General features: G+C 42.4%; 1 protein-coding gene across 1 annotated transcript; it reads left to right on the top strand.

Moving 5' to 3' along the window:
• The first annotated feature begins 1057 nt into the window (after positions 1-1057).
• On the top strand, positions 1058-24541 carry LOC117259671 (A disintegrin and metalloproteinase with thrombospondin motifs 8-like). The gene is made up of 9 exons (XM_033631264.2): positions 1058-2223; positions 4482-4721; positions 11332-11464; positions 11586-11753; positions 12616-12908; positions 16714-16900; positions 18795-18967; positions 19536-19711; positions 21337-24541. The coding sequence occupies exons 1-9, from the start codon at positions 1468-1470 to the stop codon at positions 22079-22081; spliced, it is 2871 nt and encodes a 956-aa protein (XP_033487155.1). The 5' UTR covers positions 1058-1467; the 3' UTR covers positions 22082-24541.
• The last annotated feature ends 103 nt before the right edge of the window (positions 24542-24644 follow it).

A 24644-nucleotide genomic window follows, 5' to 3' on the forward strand; every position in this document is an offset into this window, starting at 1 on the left:
TACCCAACGCACCTGCACCATAACATTTAAACTGTACATTAAATGATAGAGCACGATATTTCTAAAAAATCTCACTTTTTTTCCTTTTCCATGCAAGTAAAAATAATAAGTTGAATCGATAAAGCAAACACCAAATTAACCAGAATAGACCCCATCAAGGAGGTTCAACTAACGCCTTTATTTTTCTGCATATCCTCATCATGCATAAGAAAAAGTTTAAAGACAAATGCAAAGTGAAAAGCAGTCTCAGAGCGACACCTGTTTGCACTTGCAGACCGCAGGAGCTTCAGTGCGCCGCAGCGCCTCAACAAGTGTGTTGTACTCTGGCGCCATCTGACGTCTAAAGCGTCAAACTGCACCGCCCAGGATCACTTTCATTGTTTAAAGAGCTGGCATTCTGCTGGCTCACAGTCTTAATAAAGTGATTTACATGGTGCCTGGCAGGACATGTGTTTAGTCTTGTAATACAGCAGATGCCTTTTTAGAAAAGCCCTCTGTAACACCATGAATAAAATGCTTCTATTCGTTTTGGCGCTGTAAAGAAATATCCAGGAATGTGGTTAATAAAAACAAATCTGGACACACTGGGTTCTTTGTTTTAACATTTTGGATAAAAAAAAAATAGGATTATTCGAGTAATTGCTCATTTTCATTGAAGCATGACATCATTAAATACAAATGATTTAAATTGCTCTTTGGGTAAACGAGCTAGAAGCTGTTCAAATAAAGTTTCTATGATGCAGAAACACATGATTCGATGATAATATTCTTCTCATGGCTTTACTAATGTGGTTAAACATTGCTCAGTGTTCAAGGTGGCTGTCAGCTCCAAGCACACACAGTGCCTTTCTGTGTCCAGCGGTGGCCCTTTGTGCAGGGATAAAGCAGATCGTCCATGGGGGCCCGGACTCTGTGGGGGCCTGCCACTCACACACGGCTCCGAAATAACTCGAGTAGCGGACTTCCAGCTATGCGTAGTATAGATGTCCTGCCGCTGCCATATAGCACGCTGGGTTAATAATAGGAACACGGTTGTCAAGCTATTTCAGAAGGGGGGAGTGTCGGCCTATTCTCATTGGATCCGTTTTATCCGTGAGTATCTCGTGAAGTACGAGTGGGAGGAGAATTTCCAGCAACGGAGGATATCAAAAATAAACCCCCTCGTGTCCAGGGAAGAGCAGAAAGTATAAATACCCCCGATATGTCCAGACTGCAGCGGTGCTGGTGAGTGGTACAACAAGACTTAGCTTGGGTAGGGAATTACAAACGACAACTCAGACAGACTGAAATTAAATACCAGACATACTTTGACCAAGAGTGGCTTCACAGCGCTGGGAAAAATCACTTTTAATTTGAAAAGATTTCCATTTCGAGAAGATTCTCCTCCGATTGGAGAAGACGCGCCACTAACCACAGATAAAGGACATACATTGTAATAAATTCTTTAATTTTTTTTTACCACATTTGATGCAGTTTCCATTGCAGAAGATGTGTTCCACTGTGTGTTTGGTCTTTTTACTCCTGTGCGTAATGAACGCGGCACTTCCCACTCCATTTGAATCAGAGGATATTGTACCTGTGCGGATAAATGGAAGACTCAGCGGTCGGTTTTGGAAAAGAAGCGAGGAACTGCCTCGATTTACCCTGAGTGCATTTGGCAAGGACTTGACTCTAAACCTTATACCAGATACCAGCTTTATCGCGCCTTCCTTCACCATACAGCGCATCAAAGCCAGAGATGTTGGCGCTTTACGCAGCGCTTCAGGTGCCCAGCCTGCCGCGGATCTCCAGCAGTTCATGAACCAGACAGAGGAGAGTGAAGGGCAGCTCAGGAGCTGCTTTTACTCGGGGAATGTAGATGATGATCAGAGCTCGGTTGTGGCTGTCAGTTTGTGCTCAGGCATCTTTGGCTCCTTCATCACGGAGGGGAAAGAGTATTTAATTGAGCCCAAACATCGCGGCGGCCTGGGGCCAGACTCTGTCGAGCAGCTGCATGTCATCAAAAGGAGGACATTCACCCAAAGCCACGGTGTTCCCCTACTGTTTGATCACGCGGCGGCGGAGAGCAGAGCGGAGAAGCACAATGGGGAAAGTTTTACGCATGAAGGCAGTGACGCACAGAGGGAACCTCGCCGGAGACGCTTTGTTTCCGCGCCACGGTTCATAGAGACCCTGGTGGTAGCAGACTCAACCATGACCCACTTCTATGGAGATGAAATAAAGGTCAGACACGATTAACTCATTCTTTCCTGCACGCACTGTTGATAGGAACCTAAACAAACCTCAGTTTAATTCCTCAGATTAGACTGTCCCATAAACAAACTGCTGCAGACGTCATCGGTTTTTTCCTATTCTCCATCCTGCTTGCAAGGATTTTATAGCCTAGACATATAGTGGCAGGGATCTGTTTTTCTGTACTACTTCATAAAACATGTTTTGGCAGTGAGGGAGCTTGGGAGGAAATCGATGGGCTCCCTGTTTTCCACAGGCTGAGAAAGAGGTCAGGCAACAGAAATGCAAGCAATGCTGAACCACATTCCTGAAGACTTGGTCACGATTTGGCAGCAGAGCCTCAGCATCATCCAGGGAAGATTCACAGGGCTTACATTATCTATTCTATCCTGTCTTTACTCTTCATTATAAAGGCATTTATTGGACCCTGTCAGGCTGTACAGCATACAAAAAACACTTGAAATCACCCTCTGTCCTTAATATCAGTCCTGTTTCAATCCAGACCGAAACGAAAGACTTATCTAAAACAAAAGTAGGACAATCCATGATCCTGCTACAATCTGAAGCAGCCAAATTCTAGTCTGTTTGTACTTAACAAGCTTCTCAGCCGCCAAACCCTCTTCCTTATCCCACAGTAAGAGTGTATCTAAAGCCCACTAGGCACCAGGGTCAAGTGATCAAAGGTTAGACTGATAAATCGGGTTTATATTGGATCTTCATCACAGATAGGCTTGTTTCACATATCCTTACCCCTGTTCACCATGAGCAGGGGCGTTTTTAGTGATTCAGAAGTCCCGGGCAAAAATCAACATGTGGCTGTGTGGGAGTGGGAGCGTGCACACGTGGAAAAACTTCTTACACAGGAATATCATCACACCCTAGAAAAAGGGGAATTCAACAAGGCTGATGGAAAAGTTTGATATGCGCGTGAAATTAGAAACTGAAGCGTCTAGACCTGCTGTCTATGGAAAGTGCCATGAGATAACGTTTGTTGTGATCTGGCAACCGCTGTATACATAATACTGACTTGACTTGAGAACACATCATGATTTACCAGCTCTCCACTAAAACACAACAGCACTGTGGAAAACCTTGCCCATCCCTGCCTCCCACGACACAAACATGGATAGTGATAACAGAAACTACTTGGAGGCAGTTGTACAGTTAGCGAATCCAACTGAATGCTGAATAACAGTGCTTCTGTTTTCCTGAAAATGGTTGCAAGCTCATGATGCAGATACACGTGAGTTGCAGTTTTAAACTCTGATGACAAAAACATGTATACTAGTTACTTAAACTAAAGTAAAAGCAGCAACGTTTTTTTCTTTGTGATCTTTAAATGGTCTCTCTATGCATCTCAACCAAAGTCATGAAATTGCTTTTTGCATTTGCTAATAAAGCATAAAGCGTATCAGCTGATTATGGCTTAGAGCAAATACATGGTTTTGTCCAGTAAGTAACAAGAAGCTGCAGCGCCAGTGAGACAAAATATATATTTGCAGGCATTTAGAAACACTGTGTGTGTTACCATCACATATACCCCATTCCCACCAAAATTAGTGTGCGTATGCAGGTTTTTAAGCACGGGTACACCCAATAAAAATAGGCGACAGACTCCTTTCCCATTGCCAGTACACAAGAGCAGTGTACACGGTTCTTTAGCCTTTGCCGTGTCATGTTTAATGTAACAGACAGGCAGGAAAACAGGTTAACAAACATTAGAAAGTAGCATGGAGGCCTGTGAAGTTCTTTTTATATATCTCTCACCTATTCAGTCTCTCTTTCGAACTTGGCGCAGACTCATTTGGATCAATGTGGACGGCATTTTGAGATCTCGTTGGTTAACAGGTTAAAATTAGCACGTTCTCCCCGGTGTTGTGTTTCCATCAACGTCACTTAGAGCCAGAGCCGATAAATACCCGTGATTACTTTGTGAATGCAGATTGTAACCCTTCCTATTACATTAAAAAGACAGATGTTAGTGGGTAGTTTTCTGTGCAGTGGGAAAGGGGTTACAGTTTGTCCAGCTCAGAACATATATTGGAAACAACTTGTTGAGAAACTAATATTGGCCGATGAAGTGTTATCCGTTTTTGTTACTCTCAAATATTATTGAATTGGTTGGGCTCTAGTCTGTGTGGGCAGAAACACAAGCATAATATCCATCCTCCACTTTGTCTTTGCACTGTTTAAAACTCTTGAGCAAAGCAGTTAAAGTATTTAAATGTCCTGTCTCTCCTTCTCCACAGCACTACATTCTGACCCTGATGTCGATGGCGGCCCAGCTTTACAAGCACCCCAGCATAAAGAACTCAGTAAACATGGTGGCGGTGAAGATGTTGGTGGTGGAGGACGAGGAGGTTGGCCCGCAGGTGTCCAGCAACGGAGGTGTGGCGTTGAGGAACTTCTGCTCCTGGCAGCAGATCTTCAACCCGCCGAGCCAGAGGCACCCGGAGCACTATGACACTGCCATGCTCTTCACCAGAAAGGTGAGGGCCGAGTACAAAGCTGGTTTAGCTTCTGTGGCAGCTGTAGAATGGATGTTGAGGTCTCTGCAATAAAACATACCATCATCTACATACATGGTTTTAAACAATTGATGAGAGCCAGTTTCCAGAATTTGAGCATGAAAGTAAATTCTTCCTCTAAAGTCTTAACTCAAGGTCCAATTATCATCTTACCAGAGCTCTCCTCTGCTCAGTCTTCTTTAGTGGATGGAGTTTGCTCAGTTGTGACAGAGAGACCCTGGACAATAGACTGAACGAACATTGGAAACAGATTACATAGTTGTCTGTTCACACCTTTCAAAGAGGGGTCAAAGGTCATCGACCAGAGGTCAGTGGACAGTCAGAGAAAGATCAAGAAGTCCATTGGCATTTGATGTCAGAGACCATCGTTGAACAAAGACAGAGGTTACCACCACCTCCCTTCCACATACAACCAAATGTGGGAAGGAGGATCAAACAGAGTGCTAACTGACAACTGAGCAAACTTCATCCTCTGAGGAGGAAGAGCTAATACACAGAATCACAATGTTTGCTTACACTTACTTCTGGAATGAAACCCCCCGCGTCACATACATAAAATTAAACAGCGCTGCGCAAATGCTGCCATAATTGGTTAGTTTTTAGCCACCTATAAAGTCCCAACTTTAAAAAATTAATATCGGTTCAAGTGTACACTTTATGTAGAATATTTTCATGTTATACTTTGTTGTCAGACAGCTCTTTCAGATGAGGAACTGAGGCCATTACGGCAAAGACTCCATTTACAAGAGAGTCATTTTAACGTTATTTCAGAGAACACCGGAAATGCTGGTCTACCGCTGTCTCCATCAGTTAGTGTGTGAGGTAAAGTGGTGAAAATATTCCAAATATTGCGTACACTTAAAATATAGGCAGCTAAAATATGTGTTGCTGAGGCCCCTCAACAGCAGTACATTGTTTTGCATCCATTTCACACATCTCCGCATTAAGAATCAGTTTATTCAGTGAATGGACTTTGGGTTTGAATGTTTATTTAAATTTAAGACAGCAGTGGCCCAAGAATTCATCCTTGGGGAACACCAAATTTCATATCTAAGGAGTGGTATCATGGGTTTCATGGGAAAGTTTTAGCTATAGGAACGGCTGAATGTTCATAATATTTGGTCATAAATTATAAGTTAAAGCTGCACTTTGTTTATTTTTGTGGGTTAAAAGCCTGTGTGTTATATTAAATGTATCGCTCACAATGAACCCACCAACAATTATCACCCAGTTCTGAAGTTCCCATCACTTTTTTTTTTTTTTTTGGTTTTCTGACCTACAGCGTTACGTTTTTGGATCAGTCTTACCGCTTATCAGCAACAAGAAAACCTCAGATAAACTGACTTGTTTGCTGCCTGCCCAGCACCAAATGACCTGCTGATAAAGTTAACGAACAAGTGGTCAACATACGAAACAGTTCGTAGCTTAAAAAGGCAGATTTATAATTGTGTGTTGGCTCGACGGTGGAGTTTCTGCTAAGTGATATCAGGTTTGATTGATACAAAACATCCCTAAAACACTCAATAAACACTGTGACAGTTTCTCCACAAAACAACATGCTAACATTATTAGCACAAGCCTATGGCATTTTACATTGTATAAATTAGCCTAGCAGCTAGCAGACTTTTCCTCTTCTCATATGAAGCCAGGAACAACAGCAACATTTAACAAAGGTAACGTTACAAAATTCAGCTCCATTACAGCTCACAAGGCTCACTGACAAAACAACTGTCTTATACTAAACACGTTTTCCAAACAAATACAATATGCTAATGTTATTAGCACAAGCTTATAACATTTTACATTGTATAAATTAGCCAAGCTGGTTAAAGGATAAATCACACACAAGACTTCAAATGTCATTTTGTGGAGGCTTTGTTGTCTTTACAATTTATTGAAAATAGAAAATAGCCAGATAATATCCAGCCAATAGCCAGGGCGGTTATAATTCTGGGGTGGTGCACGTCAGGCTACGATGTAAGGTACATGTTTATGCAGAGCCTACACCATAGGAATGGCGTTGATTCAACACAGACGTATAAATCTCACTAAAGCATCAGTATCAGACTCACATTCTTCAGGTTGCCAGACGCAGTTAACAAATTTGCCACAAGAACTTAATAAGACCCACAGTATATTAACCACATGTGATTAATGCAGCTGTAAAACTCCAGTATTAGCAGAGAATATCTGGTATCAGGCTTCACGTCTCTCAGTGGTTTCAGAATACACACAGATCATGATAGATTATGATGTGGAGCCTCCCTTCACAGCACGGTTTGGACTGTTTGGTGCAAGAAACAACTCGAATGTTGCGAGTGCTTTACAGGGTATTATTAGAACGGACAGTCCACTTACCCGTGATAGTGTGGTATATTTTGTTCTCCATTCAGAAGGCAGTTACCCAGCGAGGATGAGTCATGAATTAAGCCCTGGTGGAATTCGGTCCCAGGCCAGCTGCGGTACATAGTGTGGTTTCTGAGCAGCAGACTCAACCACACAGCAATTACTTGAAACCAAAGTATCTTACAGTAACACAGGTGCATTTGACGGCCAGTTGTGTTTATAGTAGGGTGTCCCAGCTTAAATAAAAAGCCCCCTGCTTTGTGACAGTTACTGTCATATCTTGCTCCTGAGGCAGCCCAGGAGCACATGTGTGAGAGCAGAGGAAAACATTGAAACAAAGCGAGGTAAAGGAAAGGAAGCCTCTGTGGCCCTCTGGGTAAATGAAGGATGCTGAAAATGGATCGCTGAGATGGAACAGTTGTAATCTTTTCCAAGCAGGGGGAACAGAGAGCAAACAGACTCTGCTTTATGGATGCTTCGACAGGAAATAAGTCCGTAGGGTTGGAGTTGTGATTGGCTGCTGTATTTGGCTGCCTTCGTCCATCTGGTATGTGCATGTTGACAAGGTGTGAGCAGACAACAGTAGATGAGGAACTTCTTTATGATTACATGTCAATAGCTAAGTGCTTTGGTAACAGACTTGCCATTTATCTGCCTACTGAGTGACGCTAGCATGTAAATCTGACCCTGGATCAGGGAAATGATGGATAGAACATATGGGCTTTTGCAGTCCTGTGTTGGATTTGTTGAGGCGGCTTTCGATCGTGGAAACCATCATTCACGCTAACCCAGTTTGTTTGTTTTTCCATTTCAGCGGAGATATGCTTTGAAATGTAGAGGACGGAAGACTCCTCGTGGATGAACTAACTTTAGTACCGCCACAAATCAGCTCTGACATGATTAGGACACTTGAAATGGTCAGCTTGAGTGTGCGGCCGGGGTCTGGGGTTGAAAATGTGCGCCGTGTATCCCGCAGTCAAAGGGCTGCTGCTGGCTGTTGTGAAACTGAAAACTTGCCCTCTGTTAGATGTAGTGGAAACATTTTTGTCATGCATTTCTGTGGTCTTATACTGTATGTGTGTTTGTTCCTCTGTGTGCACTATCTGCACACAGCCTACGCTCTGACCCACACATCTTCCTCTCTGTCTGTGTGTCTGCATACATGAGTGACAGATGCTATTGTGAAACAAGGTGTACAAATGCATGCTGAGCTGCGTTCAAATGGCAGCTCTGAGTCCAGATGTGTTTTGAATCACAGAAGGTTCTGCCTTGTGGTTTTTAGGGGGTGAGGCCAGGCCGTGGATGCGTCCGTCTGTGTCCTACACAGCCAGGCGTCTTCCTGAGCAGGGAAAAGATTTCTGATACACCACATTGTTAATTTTACCAGATCATAGCTCTGGACAGCTGCATGCTGGGATATTTATTTGCTTTGTTTTATGACGGAAACACTGAGCAAGATGTTTTTGATTTGTTTCTTGAAAAGTCGCAGAAAAACAACTGGACACAAATAGAAATGGTGAAGGCTTGCCATGCTAGTGATTAATATCACTCGGGGCTGCCTGTGCGCTTCATATATTTACTTCTTGACAGAATAATGTCAAATGGTCTCTACTTTTTAAAAGAAACAGGCCTTATATAGGTTTAAGACAATGTAAGGAGCCAGTACTGCTCAATACTTCACCGACTGTCCATGAAAAGACCTCAACCTGGACTGATTTAAGTGAAACAGTTGATTGGATCCAATAGAAGTTTGGATTTTCTTCTGTTTCGTGACACTGAAGCTACGACAAGATCAAAAAGCGCCTCATGGTACGCAGCTCTTGCTCTAGCAGCATATGTCCATGTTGGGTGGCGTGTCACTGCTGGTTTTTGGGATGCCGCTGTGGTTCTACTGGCTCTTGCCGCTTATGAATGGTATGCCACTCATGTTCCACTGGCAGATACCACTCCCCACCAGTACATACTGATTATTATTGACATACTGTATACCACTGGTGATTATGATGTGCTGCTGTGTGTGTGAATTGTTGATGGTGTTATACGCAGATTCTTAGTAGTAAGTATGTCTGTAGTGTATTGCTGCTGTTCGAATGGCGCATGCCTTCCCTACTGGAGGAGTGGATTCTTACTGCCGTATGTCATTGCTGTGGCGACAGTACAACTAAAACATAAATGTCGGCTGTGTGCTATTCCAGGACTTCATGGGATTTTTTTGGGATTGTTGCAGCCTGAAATGTCTGATTTCACAGCAGCTTTTCAAAAAAATTGCTTTGCATGTTGCAACTTTTTTAGGTGATTTTTGGCTACAGAATCGTGGGTGCAAGTCAAATCGGCAACTGTATAATACATTGAAAATCAGGGGCAACCTGTCACAGTGGCTGTGACAACATACCACAGTTCCTAGGCCACTTAGTTTGTGAGTTGTCTCGGTTTTGACTCGTGTTTCTGTTCCACAGTACTCACATGAGACAGAGAAAAAGTTTAATGAGAATCCTAAAAAGAAAAACAAAACGGCGGGCCAAGTCAAAAGTACATCTTGTACGGTCCACTACTGACCCACTATCTTTTCTCTATATATTCCCATCTATTAACTGTTATTATACTGTATGTCTTTTATGCACGATGTTCTCTTTTTGTCATGCACACTAAACTGCCTTACAGCACCACACCTGGCGTTAATAACTTGTGCCTGTACTCTAACACAGAAATAAAGTTAATATGAACATAACCTCAGTATAGTCCACGACCATACACCATTCAAAATACATGGAAACTGCTGTGTAAACTTAAACATCATCAGAAACTAAATGATATGTTATATCAACACAGACATTTTCACTAAATATAAATATGTGTTGAGGTGGCTCTCACACTTGTTTCAGTCAGAATCAAGCCATACTGTTTACACTGCACTGATGTTACCACTACCCAGCATATTTAATCTAACTCACTTAAATTCTTTTAGCACATGCAATGTGGATGCAACAGCCTCTGTCATGGTGATTCATCTTGCCTATTGTCCACATGTTTCATCCCTCTGGTTGTGTTTTGCGGTAGAAAAGTGTTTGTCAGTCGATGACTTTCATCTGTGTTCCATCACAGAGTTGTATGTGGTGTAAAACACAGTCCCTCCAGGATGTTGCAGTGTTGCAATCACATCGCAAATTCACAGCAACAGTTCCTGTGAATTCTGCCTGATCTTGCAGTTTTGTCCAGCCACTGTAACTTTACTGCAAATTTGACCATTTGAATGGGTAAAATCTCATTTCACTGTACAGCTGCGTTCAATGTATTGACAAGCTCAGCGTCTTTCTCTCTGTTTATCATGAGGCTACTGCTGCAGGACCTGAGCTCTGTGACTAGAATCACACACACACACACACACACACACACACACACACACACAGTGACAGGGCTAACTGCTAGCATCACAAAGCTAACGTCATACCCAGTGGTCATTGATATGCTCCAAATCTCCAAAAAACATGCATTGCAATTTTTAAGAAAAGCTGCTTTGAAATCAGACATTTCGGGCTGCAACAATCCCAAAACGCAAAATCCTGGTGGAACTGGAAACAGTCTACCCCCACTTTCGTGCAGAACATCAGGGAATCGCCTTCTATGGTCTTTGGTAATTATTTCTGTGGTTAAATGTGAAACATTTGTGTTGCACAAACCTGCATCTTCACAACCAGAAACAAGTTTTGGGTTTGGTTTGGTTTGGTGGGGTCTGCTATGATTGGTGGGACTCACAGGAAACTACAATGATTGGTCAAATTTGGTGTGGTTATTGGACAAAATTGCAAAATAGTGCAGAATTCATGGGGACTGGTTAAATTTGCATTTATTATTGTGATCACAACATCCAGGAAAGGCCAAATGAGTAAAAAGAAGAAAAAAGAGATTTTGATCTCACTGGTTAATATGTAGTGTAACTGTTCAAACTTTGTTCAAGGCTACGGCTAATATATTATAGCAACACATTGCTGACAGGGGAAAATTATTATAATCTGCAGTGATACACCAAAAGTATATATATACGGATATTTGGTGAAACAAAAATGCTTGTAATTCTTGGAATTTCCTGGCATTGAAGTAGTCACAATTATGATTTTGAAGATCCACTATTGTAAACTAACAAACAAAATATCATCATCATCATCATCATCATCATCATGACCTTAGTACTCTGGTTTCATTGTTTCTGTTTTTGTTTGTATTGCAGGACATCTGCGGACAGAAGAGCTGCGACACACTGGGTGTGGCCGACGTCGGGACGATGTGCGATCCCAAAAGAAGCTGCTCAGTTATCGAGGATAACGGCCTGCAAGCTGCCTTCACAGCTGCACACGAGCTGGGTTAGCTCACATTTGTTGTTGTTGATGTGGGCGTAGGATTTATGAAAAGCATGTTTAAAATGTGAGTTCTGTAATGTGTGGCATTTAAGCCTTTTGTCATTGCATCCTCTCCACACTGCAGGTCATGTGCTGAGTATGCCTCATGACGACTCCAAGACCTGCGAGAGGCTGTTTGGAGATCTGGGAGGACATTACCTGATGGCGCCGCTGTTTGTCAGCCTCAACAAGACTGTGCCCTGGTCTCCCTGCAGCGCTCTCTACATCACCGAGTTCTTTGACAACGGACATGGTAGGAAAAACTTCACGTTGTCGCCCCAGCACGTTAAGAATTACACACTGAGTAGATCAGAAGCTACGCTGCTCTGTAGAGACCTTCTGCCAACATGGACGTCTGCCACGACACTGTGGCTCTGTTATTAGGGCCGGTTCAGAGATGAATAAAACATACTGTTATTCCTCTCGTGCTCTAACTATGGCTTTCCTGCTTAAACATGTCACTGCCTTCAAATTATGGGTTGTAGGGAAAGTTTATCTTGCCCTAGATTTCCACATCTTCTCTTTCCACATCCTCCTCTCCTCACTCTCTCCCTCTCTGGTTCTTTCTCTCTTCGTCCCGCCTCCCCCCTCCTCATCTCAGGTTGTGCATCTTGTGTTGTTTGTATCCTTACTAGACCTAACAGTGAACCCACTTTTCCACTGAGTCATACAATGGACTTCTTCCTGTTCCTTACCTTCCTCAGCCAAAAGCAACAGCTGGTGTCAGCAAAATATGTTCTTTATCAGCGTGAAAAAAAAAAAACGCGCGAGGCTGAGAATGTTCATGCCGAACTGCGGACGTCATTGACAACTCCAGGCAGAGAGCTTATTGAATGTAATAAAGAATCATTAGAGGACAATGAATAAATTCTGATTTGGAGTAGCTGTCAAATGTCCAGATTCAGAGCGCTCGGCTGCCTGTAAAAGCGCACAGCGTTAGTTAAATCTAAATGATTCATTTTTATAGTCAGGACACAACTTGCCCTGAATATTTTCCCACTGTTGTCATGCCACACACAAAGAGCAACACATTTACAGTTGTCGCAGCGTCCACAGTCTCCATAAACCACAGTATAATCACTCTCATACAGTGTTGCTTTGTGTTGTAACCACAGGGGACTGCCTGCTGGATGTCCCAGAGAGCACCATTCCGTTACCCAGAGAGCTGCCAGGCACCAAGTACAGCCTGGACCAGCAGTGCCAGCAGATGTTTGGAGAGGAGTTCGTCCATTGCCCCAACTCCTCCGACACGGATACTTGCAGCCAGCTGTGGTGTCAGGAGGATGGGACGCAGCAGTGCTCCACCAAGAACGGCAGCTTGCCCTGGGCTGACGGCACCCCTTGTAACTTCAACAGGACCTGCCTCCACGGAGAGTGCATGCCGACTCAGGAGGTGATGCAGCCACTGGTAAGACTGCTTCTCTATTTATGTGTCACTAAAGCAAGACTCTGTAACTTTTAAAGACAAATTTCCACATTTTTCTCCTTGAGAAGGGAAAAGTTGAATCATTAATAAGTGATGAAACACATGCTTGCTCAACACACTCGGGTTTCACTGCTACAGTTTTAGTTGGTGTGGTGTGACTAGTAGCTTCGGGTGACTCATGTTAGAAAACTCTACTATGTTACTGACATTACTGAGTCATTTTGCTGATTCTGAAACTCTTTTTCTTTTTACATTTGTCATACTATAGTTTAGCATTTAGCATTATCCCGTAAAGCCCTTTTCCATTGCACAAAAAAAAATACCAGCACCCGCCAACATCCAGCTTTTTAATGTACTGGGAAAGATTACAACTGGCATTCAGACTCGGGTCAAATGACTCTGCAGTAGTCACAGGTATTTATCGGCACCAGCCCCCACAAAATGCCGTCCGTCTCCGTCCAAGTAGTGCTTCGACAGTGATTCAAATTAATCTGTAGGAGTGTGAAAGAGAGACTGAATAGGTAAGAGGTATACAAAAAGAACCATCAGCCCATTTTCCACCAACATTTCCAGGAACTTTTATTCCCAGGAATTTATTTACCTGGGTGAAAGAATTCCTGGTAATCTGTGTGGTTTGCGTTTCCACCGCACCTCAAAGTTCCGGAGAATTTATTCAAATCATGCTGATGACGTAGATGATTCAGCGTGTGTCCTGTATTTGGCTCCGCATGCTTATTGGCTGGTTACATGCTGGTATAAGTTTTAAGTTTATTTACTTTATTAATCCCCCTGAGGAGAAATTCAATGTTTTCACTCTTGCTTGTCAATTACACACAGGTCTGAAAGACACACACATGCACAAACAGGACCTATACATGCACAAAGTGGAGAGATGTCAGAGTGAGGGGGCTGCCAATAGAGATAGGAGGTGTGTTTGTCTCAGCCAGCAGCTAAGTTTAAACGTATTTTAAGATGAGTGTCAAACTAAGTTAGTCTACATACAGACAGCTGTCATTTGAGCTTATTAGGAACAATTCTCTATCAGCCGAACTAGCGTGCTGTCCTTGTGTAAGACATAACGTTAGTGTCGGTGGATGAGAGACTGTGGACGGAGCATAATGAATATCGCTGTCTACATGTTTACACGTTCATGCTGCTGAACACATGTATTGATAAACTACTGGCTTCTTACTCGCCAAGGGTTAATGTCACTTATAGTAATGAGTGTAGGTGCTGTCAAACTCGAGTCATTTTCGAGTTATCTTCACTTTGTTTCGACACAAAAGAACTTAAACCGTTAGCGCTTATCAATACTACAGTATAATTTAGCCCCGGGGCTAATTTAGTACCGGGTTTCGGTGCCCATCCTTGAAGGAATAGTGCACCCAAAAATGAAAATTCAGCCATTATCTACTCACCCATATGCTGAGGGAGGCTCAGGTGAAGTTTTAGAGTCCTCACAACACTTGCGGAGATCCAAGGGGAGAGGAGGTAGCAGCACAACTCCACCTAATGGAGGCTGACGGCGCTATCCCTTTAATCAAAACACAAACGATGTGAAGCTTTTAGAAATGAAATAAGCCACAATGATACAAAAGTGCGGAACACTGCAAGTGTGTGTTCCACCAATCAGCGTTTGTCGGCGCACAGCCCGGCCCCTCAAGAATCCCGGGTAATCTGAAAAGTCCTACCCCCTACTAGGTACTTCTTTCAGGGAAAGTTTGGGGTGAGGGAAAGTTTTTTCCCCGGGTAATTTCGGTGGAAACACGGCGAGGTTTTTCAAAATCCTGGGTAAATGATAAAAGTTCCTGCGGTGGAAAAGGGGCAATCAATACTGATTACTATCCTGTTTTCCAGCCTGTCCGCAATGTCAAACATGACACACCCAAAAAAAAATCACACACACAGAAAGGTCATCTGTTGCAGAGTCGTGCACACAGCTCTGGTTATCTGGCAATGGGAAAGGAGTCGATAGCGTATTTATAGCAGGTTTGTGTTTTAAAAAACTTTGGCGTATGTATCAATTGTGGATACAGTGGCTGCCGCTAAGGAAAAGCTACGTAGTCTTGCTTTAGTACTGCACTTATTAATATGTTCATCATGGCATCTTTCTGAGTAAAAGCTATAAATCTTTCATATGATATTTTGACATGCACCAGTCATATAACATCTCATGTTTGCTTTAAACACAGTTTACACACAAACTATGTGCTTTAACAATATGATTGATAACCGGAAAGTGCCTTGCGCTTCCTCCTTGCTTCATGGCGTGGCTCTACTGCAGTCCACTTGAGATGACAAGGAACACTGTGATTGGCTTGTAGACGTCCCATCAAATAAATCTGTGTTTTGGTGGATTCGGACGACATCAGTGGCTGTCAGCTGTCGGGCATTTTTGTAAAGAGCTGACCTCAAAGACCTCGACAGGATGTAATATGACAGTTAACTGTGTACTTCTTGTTGCTCGTTTCATGCTGACGATGTTGCTGAGAATTGCCCGGAGGTTTCGATGAGTCACTTCCTTTGAAGTGAACTGCTCGTCTACTCAGAGTAATCAAGTCGGTAGTTGTAAAACGTTCGTCTCAGCAACTCTGAAACAATCTGTCTCAGCAGATTTCCATCGTTTTTTATTTTCACTGTGAATAATGTATTCCTGAAAATTTCAGAATGATATTTATATCCCCAGTTAACTTCTCATCCATCAGCTGTGCATGCGCGGATTTGCCTGCCGGGGAACTTTTTTTTTTCTTGATCAAAAATATAAGATTTTGAGTGCTGAAGTTTATTCTTAAAACAGTAGTTGAAGATTGGGTGATTCTGATCAAAAGCTCCACAGCAGGTCCTGCATGACCCTGCAGGTGCGGTTGTTCTGTAAACGGCTGTTTTAAAGGTCAAGAATAAACTTCAGATTGAATTTTTCAGCCAACTTGGACATGAAGTCTAATAAAGGCTCAGCAAAAAATGGAAATTTAAACAACTAAAATTCTACAGCAAGTAGGCAAACTCAGTTGAACATAGTGTGATATAACTGAGAGCTCTAGAACAGCTGCCATTGGATGTTTGATTCAGACCTTTTTATAAACAACCCAACACAAAATTTCCATTTGAAATCTGCTGATATAGGAAAAAGCTTCCACGGTATCCTGCAAAGGGAAGTCGGCGATATTACACTTTGTCAGTGTTGCAGCTGTGGGCAGTTTAACGTAGGAATACATGAATGAATCGTACAGGCTACTGTAAAAGTATGGATTACAGCATTGTTGGAATTTGGTGAGTTTAAATCCAGCTGCTTCATCATGCCTGTTTATATTTCCTTAAAGACCATTTATACATCTCAGTGTTTCATTTTAGCTTGGTTGCCTTGATATCTTCTCCTTGTGTTATGATCACACATCTGTTTATGAAGCCAGACGTGCTGGCAGTTGGGACGTTAGTTGGTCCAAACTCATAAAACTTCTGGAAAAGACACTCACGCTAGCAAACACACACACACACACACACACACACTCTCTCAGCCGTGCCGTACAAAGCTGCAGCATGGCAGGTTCCACTAGTGGTGAGTGACACATGTGGCAGGAATGTGGGTAGAGGCAGACAGCGGGCGCGTGCCGAACTTCAACACAGATTTAGCCTGGAGTATCGGCGCGCCAACACACTGTGCGGCCTCAAACCCAGAGGCCCAGACTGCGGTTTAGGCTACACAGCTGAGATTGCCTTTGGCACTGAGCTCTAACCAGCTACTCTGACTGCTCTTTTTCCTCTCTTTTCTCGCTGTGTTTTACCACAGGTGGTTGTGGACGGCGGCTGGAGCTTGTGGGGGCCGTGGCAGCAGTGCTCCAGAACATGTGGAGGTGGGGTGGAGTTCTCCTACAGGGAGTGCACTAACCCTGTGCCTCAGAATGGAGGGAAGTACTGCGAGGGACAGAGGGTCCAGTACCAGTCCTGCAACACGCAGCCCTGCGACAACAACGACGGTGAGAATGAGCGCTGTGCACGTTTAACAAATCAATAAATAAATAATTTGAATTTAAATAAATCAGTTGTCATGCATTCCTGTGCAGAATCTCACCAGTCATTTCAATCAATTTACGTCCTTCCTGTCGACAGCTGGTGCCATATTAATTACTTAATTATCAATAGTTTATCAGGGCTGAAACCCTGTTGTTTTTGCTTTGACTTCATTTTTTTTTGCTACAGAAATGTTTTTGCAATTTCCCTTGAGACGTTGTGTCATAGACACATGAAATTCTCACCAGTGATTGGAAGCTGTGCGCTAATGCAACTCCAGAAATATGACGCCATTTGGCCAGATGGGGGCACTGTAATAAAGGCGCAAAAATTAAATTTTTTAAAGGCCGCGTCTCTCACACCATAAGTCCGACTGACTTGAAATTTGATACACAAATAAAGTGCGGCTCAGTGTGCTCTACTGAAAACAACAGGAACTATCAAGGCTTTACAGAAAATTTTCCGTCATTTTTAATTTTTTGGAAAACACAGTTTTGACATCCTCTCGTATATCATAGGTTCAGTTTGTCCCAAATTTTCTGCGACTCATTATTGGACAAAGCTAATCAAAAACTTTCAAAGGCTTAATGATATCTCGTTGCATTCTGAAGATAATGACCAATGAACTTTATGGCTCCGCACATAAATCAAACTAACTGCACAACTGTTGAGCAAATCATCGCAAAACTTGCAGGATATGTCTAAAGACGAACCAGCAACATATCCTAAAGTTTCATTACCATCGGCTGCTGGGGGGTACCAAAACTGCAAAAAGCAAAGTGGCACAACACAAATCAGACTATAAATCAGAAATTGTTTATCCAATCATTATAAAACTTGCAGTGTGGGTTAAAATCCAGTGTTGAACCAGGTCTGTAAAATACTTTGGAATCGATCAATAGGGGGCGCTACCAGTTCCAAACAACTGCAATGACCTTTTGCAAAAATTCGGCCATAAATCAGTGACACTTTGTCCAAGCTCTCAATCTCCAGACTTGGCGGATATTTTTAACTGAGCCACTGAAGCATGTCCCCAAAAGCTTTCTGCAGTTCAACAATAGGAAGTGACAGTGTTGCCAAAACCAGTGCGGCCCAGCACAGATTTGGACGTAAATGAATGAGCATCTGTTCGATCATCATAAAAGCTGTTGGTTATTTTTAATGCAGGCGTCCTCAACTGTTAAAGCTCTTGATCCTACCCAGCTTTCAAGTTTTAAAGGTCCGTGCTGGCTTGAACCCCGGAATTGCCACTTGCGGTTATATTTGATTCGTTATTTTTTACACTTAAGCACTTTAATACTTGTGTTGAACAAATATATGTTATATTTTTGAGTCTTTATTTTGTACATTTCTTTTTATCAGTCTCATTTTTGTGGTTGTTCTGCTCTGCTCTTTATTGAGCACTAGCTTTTTTTTTTTTAGTACATGTTGCCTTTAGAGTTTGCCACCCTGCATTTTACTGCATGTATTGCAACAAAATAAACCTCCTGAATTTAAATTGAAATGAATTTCATGATAATTACATAATCAAACTGCTCATTTTTTCTATAAAATCATAGGTGGCACTCTGAGGTAATGTTTGGTGTTTTTTTTCCACATTTTATTTATGATTTTTTTTGTTTTTCTTTTATACAATAGGAAAAAACAAAGATGAACAAATAGACATGACAGAGTGTAATAAAATAAAACAAACTCAAGCTCACAGAAACAGTGCACAAATGTACGTCAGTCCATACCATGACTGAAATGTTTTGGTAGGGCAGCTTCATTTAGTGGATTTACTTTAGGGATGATTAGATTTCCAAGAGTTGACCTGCGTGTATTGCTCACTAAGCTTGACTCCATTTTTTTTTACCTTAGGAAAGAGTTTCAGAGAGGAGCAGTGTGAGAAGTACAACAGCCCCAACTACCTGGACTACAACGGTAACATGAAACAGTGGATCCCAAAGTACGCTGGTGTTTCTCCCAGAGACAGATGTAAGCTGTTCTGCAGGGCCAGGGGCAGCAGTGAATTCAAAGTGTTTGAATCCAAGGTACAGTATTATATACACACAGCTCACACACAGCCATTTGCCAACGTATTGCATTCACATTTCAGCTAACATGTCCCATTATTGATCTGATGTTTTCTGATCAAAGTGAATGTTTCTTCAAACTCTGTCAGAAACAGAAGTTTGTGTTATATTTAAATACAGAACACAATTGTACCCCTACATATTTCATCTTTGAGTATCAGAGTTTGTCAGTATTGCAGTGACAAATAATCTTGCATGACAGATTCAATTAATGTTAGCATGGAGAATAACTTGCATTAATTACTGAGTACCACTGAGTTACTTTCATAGGAATGAACGGGGCCCCGCCTCCAATGCTGTATCGACTTCTCTTTATACATCCATGATTACAACACACACAGAGGTGTCTTAATTTTCTGTTGAGGGTGCCATCACTCCACTATATCTCTGTATAGCAAATAGTGATTTGCTGCTTTATCAGTGCTATGAATGTTGCATACAGAACCTTGCAAAAATCCACAAGATGCAGGTAAATGTGCTGCTTCTGATAAAAGAATCTACAAACCTACTTGTTGTGTCCCAGCAGGTGATCGATGGTACGACCTGTGGCCCTGACACCACATCGGTGTGTGTCCAAGGCCAGTGTGTGAAGGCGGGCTGCGACCAGGTGATTGGATCCAACAAGAGAGTGGACAAGTGTGGAGTGTGTGGAGGAAGTGGGCTCACGTGTAGAAAGATCACAGGCTCCTACAACAAAGCAACGTAAGTGCTCCAAAATAATCCCTGACATATGAAAATGATAAAATAGTAACTACTACATGTAGTTCAGAGTCTTTAATATGTATTTATGCATTTCTCGTATTAAATTTGCAGAGTGAATTCAGCTGTAACACACGTCCAGGGGCATAGTTGGCCCTAAATCTGAACATTCTGTAATCTGATGAGGGATTGTAGCATGGAAAATCCTTGCTTCCTTTCACTTATCTCGATGGCTTGGTTTTGAGGCAATGAAAACAGTTATCTTGACCAGACATGGCAAAACACTGGTTCTAGATAATTCTATTTGTACATGATTTGGAAATGCATGACTAAAGAGGTTTCGTTCAGTCAGTGGACTTTCAGTTGGGATGGATATCTCACTTAGACTCACTAATTAACATTTCCAACTTCAGATAAACCTTGCCCAAGGAATCTTTGACATGTAGCCTGCCAAGGGCAGAGGATTAACCAACAACTTCCAGTTGGTAGACGACTGCTCCATGTCCTAAGCCACAGCGGCCCAAACAGATATTTATATTTGTATGTAATATATATGGATATACATGTGTGTTGGGGTATATATGCTTCTTGACCTGAGTTAGATAACAAGATTGATACCCCTTCATAGCTGTCAGTTCAATCGAAGCCCAGTACAGATCTCTAATTCATCTTCAGCTACTTCCAAGGTGCATGAAAAAAGGAAAAATGTCTTAAGAGCTAAAACCTCAGCAACAAACTCCAACGCGTTAAATATAAACCAGCAACCAGCAGCTGTTTTTTGAGCATTTGAGAGAGCTAGGCTAGCTCCCTTCCTCCAATTTACACAACAGACTGACTTCAGAGAGCTAGCGGTGATGAAGGCCCCCTGTTGCATCACCTGACGTCTCTGGGTCTAGGCCAAAAAGTTGCGCATAAACACCCCGCAAAGACTACAGCCGATGGCCAATCAGCACGTATTTTTTGCGCCTGCCTGAGAGGAAATAACTGTCCATACCAGCAGATGGCAGTAGTCTATCATTTTCATTCAAAAAGGGAAGTTGGAAGACCATTTTAATGCTAGTTAGCCAGTTAGCACATTAACAACACAATCCAGTGTTGAACGAACGGAGCATATTTACTGCGCACCAGTGAACAATAACACAAATCATCAGGAGACATTTCTGCTAAAGGCTCAGTGGCTAAAGAAAAATAATCTTACCTTATGTAACAAGTTTATTTTGGTCTGACTCTCGTTTAATTTTGGCTGTTTGTTTACTTTCCTCACTTCCATTTCTCTTCTTGTGCAATGAGCTGAACTGCCAGTCAGAGTGATTTCACTCACCGACACGCTTATTGTCACCGACACTAATTCAGCATGCTGAATTGGCCAAAAAAAAGCCACCGGGGGCGAAAGAGGGGCAGCGGTGCAGGACACACCGCAGCCACAAGGGCCATGGACGCTCACTGACAGCCCAACATTGACCGATGGCCAACCATTGGCTTGATGTGTCGGAGCCTTCACACTTACTTAACTTGTCATCTGACTCCTGGGAAGAGAGCATATAGGCGTACAACATCCAAATTGTTGAACTATGTCATAAAAAAAGTGTGTTATATATCTAAATCCAGTTCTTTGTTTCCTCTTCCAGCTATGGATACAGCGACATTGTCACAATTCCTGTTGGTGCTACCAACATTGACATCAAACAGCGGAGCCACAAAGGAATCAAACATGATGGGAACTACCTGGCTATAAAGAAGGAGGGTGGCGGCTACATACTCAACGGGAACTTCTCTGTATCCACGGTGGAGCAGGACATTCCTGTGCTGGGTGCGGTGCTAAAGTACAGCGGCTCCTCCACCACACTGGAGAGGATCCAGAGCTTCAGGCAGCTGAAGGAGGCCATCACTATACAACTCCTTGCCACTGCGGGAGACGCCAACCCTCCCAAGGTCAAATATACCTTTTTCATCCCTAGAGATGTGACCTTCAACAAATCCAAGGAAAAGAAGGGCTCGTCATTGTCTTTGCATGTGATCCATCCATTCGGTGTGCCTGACTGGGTGCTTGGGGAGTGGTCTGAGTGCTCCAAGAGCTGCGGCTCCGGATGGTCCAGGAGGAACGTTGAATGCCGAGACGACGCGGGCTTCCTCTCCAGCCAGTGCGACAAAGACCTGAAGCCCGTAGACATCAGGCCTTGTGGGGATCTGCCATGCCCCATATGGCAGATGGGACCTTGGTCCGTCTGCTCGCGAACTTGTGGTCAGGGAGAGCGCCGCCGCAGCGTCTTCTGCATAGACTACACTGGGAAGACTGTTGAGCCAGAGAAGTGCGATCCGAAAAAAATCCCAGAGCCAGTCTCCGGAGAATGCCTCAACCAAGAGTGCTTATGAAGAACATGAGTATAGTGAACTTTCCCTTTTTGGTCTGACTGCACTTAGCAAACATGGATGGATTACAGAACGGGCACATTGGGCACAGGCCTAGGGACCCAACAGGGCAGGGGCAGAGACACAATATAACCACCAAGAGACATATAACCACACTGACATTAAATGACTACAAAGAGACACATAACGAATACAAACGAATGCATAACAACTACAAAGAACATCTCTACTTTATTTTTGTGTCTCTGAGATTCTGAGAGTTCTGGTCCAGCTGTAAAAGTAAAAGTTTTTGTGTCTCTTTCAGTCTGGAGGTCTTGCTTCTATGTAGGAGGGGTGGGGGGACCTTTTACATGTCTGTGCCCAGGGGCCCATTGCCTCATAATCCGTCCATGCTACCAACTGGTCACATCAAGTCACATCAGGGGCATTTGCCTGAATATTGTTTGGTCTTCTTTTGTTGACATTTGACAACCACTATAGAGATTTGTAACGGTGGAAATCTACCTCAGAATGTACATGTGATGCTATGTATAGATACGAGATGAAGGTGCTGTGTGTACGTTTTCTCCAGAAAGAGAAGTTCTCGCCCCACTTAAAGCAGAAACTAACTTTTTGGATGAAGTCTGGTATAATCTGCACTGTGTCTTGCTAAGTTAGGTATCATTTAAAGTGGGGCTGGGACAAAGGCATTAAATCTGCTGTCAGACACCAGCACAGTGTAAATATACCTCCTATTGTCCTCCACAGAACTCAGACCCCTATAAAACTCTGATCGAGCCATTTACTGCTTATTGAGGTAGATACATATGATTGGTGCATTGGAATTGTAAAGGGATGGGTCAGATTTTTTGAAGCAGAGTTGTATGGGGTACTTATCTATAGACAGTATGTTATATACAGTAGATGTGAGTCGACATGCCCCCAGTGTGGAGAAGCAGGCTGGTGTCGAACATGGAAACTAGGCCTACTGCTGTGGATGGGAGGAGCAGCAAAACACACTTTAACCACCTTTAAGAGGCGTACCTAAAGAAATCTACCATTTAGAATAACAAAAAAACAAGTGGTTAATAAGGAACTGATGACGAATGACTGAGTTACTATTAGTTCATGGTCAGTTCTTGACGAACTCCCAGTCAAATGTCAAACACAAGCTAATCATCAGTTAATAATTGGTTAATCGTTTTTTGTGTACCTTATTGTTAAGTGTTACCAAAAAAACAACAGGAAAATGACGCCATTATAACGCTTTCCCTTATGCCAGACTCCACTGAGAAAAACATTGATTTAAGATCACTGAACACACGAGCTGCTGGTCTACTGCCGCCTCACACAGTTTTTGTTTTTTTGTTATTCTGTGACTTGGCATTTTAAGAGGTTAGTTTGAAATCACCAAAGTCACAAAATAACACATATTAACAAACTAATCGAAGCAGCTAAATTTACTGTTTTTGTCAATGGAGTCTGGTGGCTTCGACTGATAATGATTTCATTAGGTGGGACTTTTTTAGGTAGCTAAAATGTGTTTTTTTTTGCTACCCCCACCCACAGCGGTACATTGTTTAGCTTCCATGTCAGACTCAAGCCTGCCTCTCCAAACAGGGGGTGTGCCAACTCACATCTACTGTCTGTAGCACACTGACTATCCATGAGTGCCCCATACAGCCCCACTTCAAAAACTATTCCTTTAAGCCTCTGGGAAATGTGTTCCTGTTTGATTGCTTCTCTTTTCTACACAAAATGTGTTGTGATAAATGATTGTGATGAAGCTGTCGTGTTTTTACCTTGAAAATCTGCATTGTTGAACTGAAGGAAAACCCATTCAGTGACGCTAAATCTGACCTTACAGCCTACATCAGAACAGATTGTTTCAATGCTGAACTAGACTTTAGAATTAACAGATGTCGATAAAGTTTGAGTTTACACGGTGTGTAAAATGAATTAGCATAGATAATGACTGGTCCTTCATGACCAGAGAAACAGAGAGAGAATATTCCTCTGCCCTGTAGTTAAATTTAAGCCTTTCCCCAGGTGCTGTTGAGAGGAACAGTGGTACAAACAACCTGAAATGCAACAAATGTTTATTTGGAGGAATTATTACTAACTTAAGTGATAAGCATACTATCTATCATGTATATGAAAAATAACAATTTTATTATTTTCCAGACTTTTATTTGTTAATGCATCATATGCAAATGCTCACAGTTGTTTTCAGACTCTTGTATGTATATTTGATTTCTTCATTCCTGTTGTTAATTTACATTATGTTATAAAACAAAAGAGATGGAGCATTAGGCCGATATCCCTTCAGTGAAGGACCATACTATTTTATTATTACAGCTTCCTTTTTAAGCTATTTATTTTTGTAAAATTTTTACCTTGGACATGTAATTAACATGGCAGATGCTGCTGTCTTTGAGATTTTTGTCTATAAAATGGTCAAATAAACACATTTATGTCAATACATGATTCTCTTTTTCTGTAATTTATCCTCCATGACAGCCAAAAGGAAACTTTGTGTGCGAACCTTGTTCTCTATTTTGCACAAAAGCTTCATTACTTGAGGATC

Source organism: Epinephelus lanceolatus, chromosome 4 (assembly GCF_041903045.1).
Source record: "Epinephelus lanceolatus isolate andai-2023 chromosome 4, ASM4190304v1, whole genome shotgun sequence".
Lineage (NCBI taxonomy): Eukaryota > Metazoa > Chordata > Actinopteri > Perciformes > Serranidae > Epinephelus > Epinephelus lanceolatus.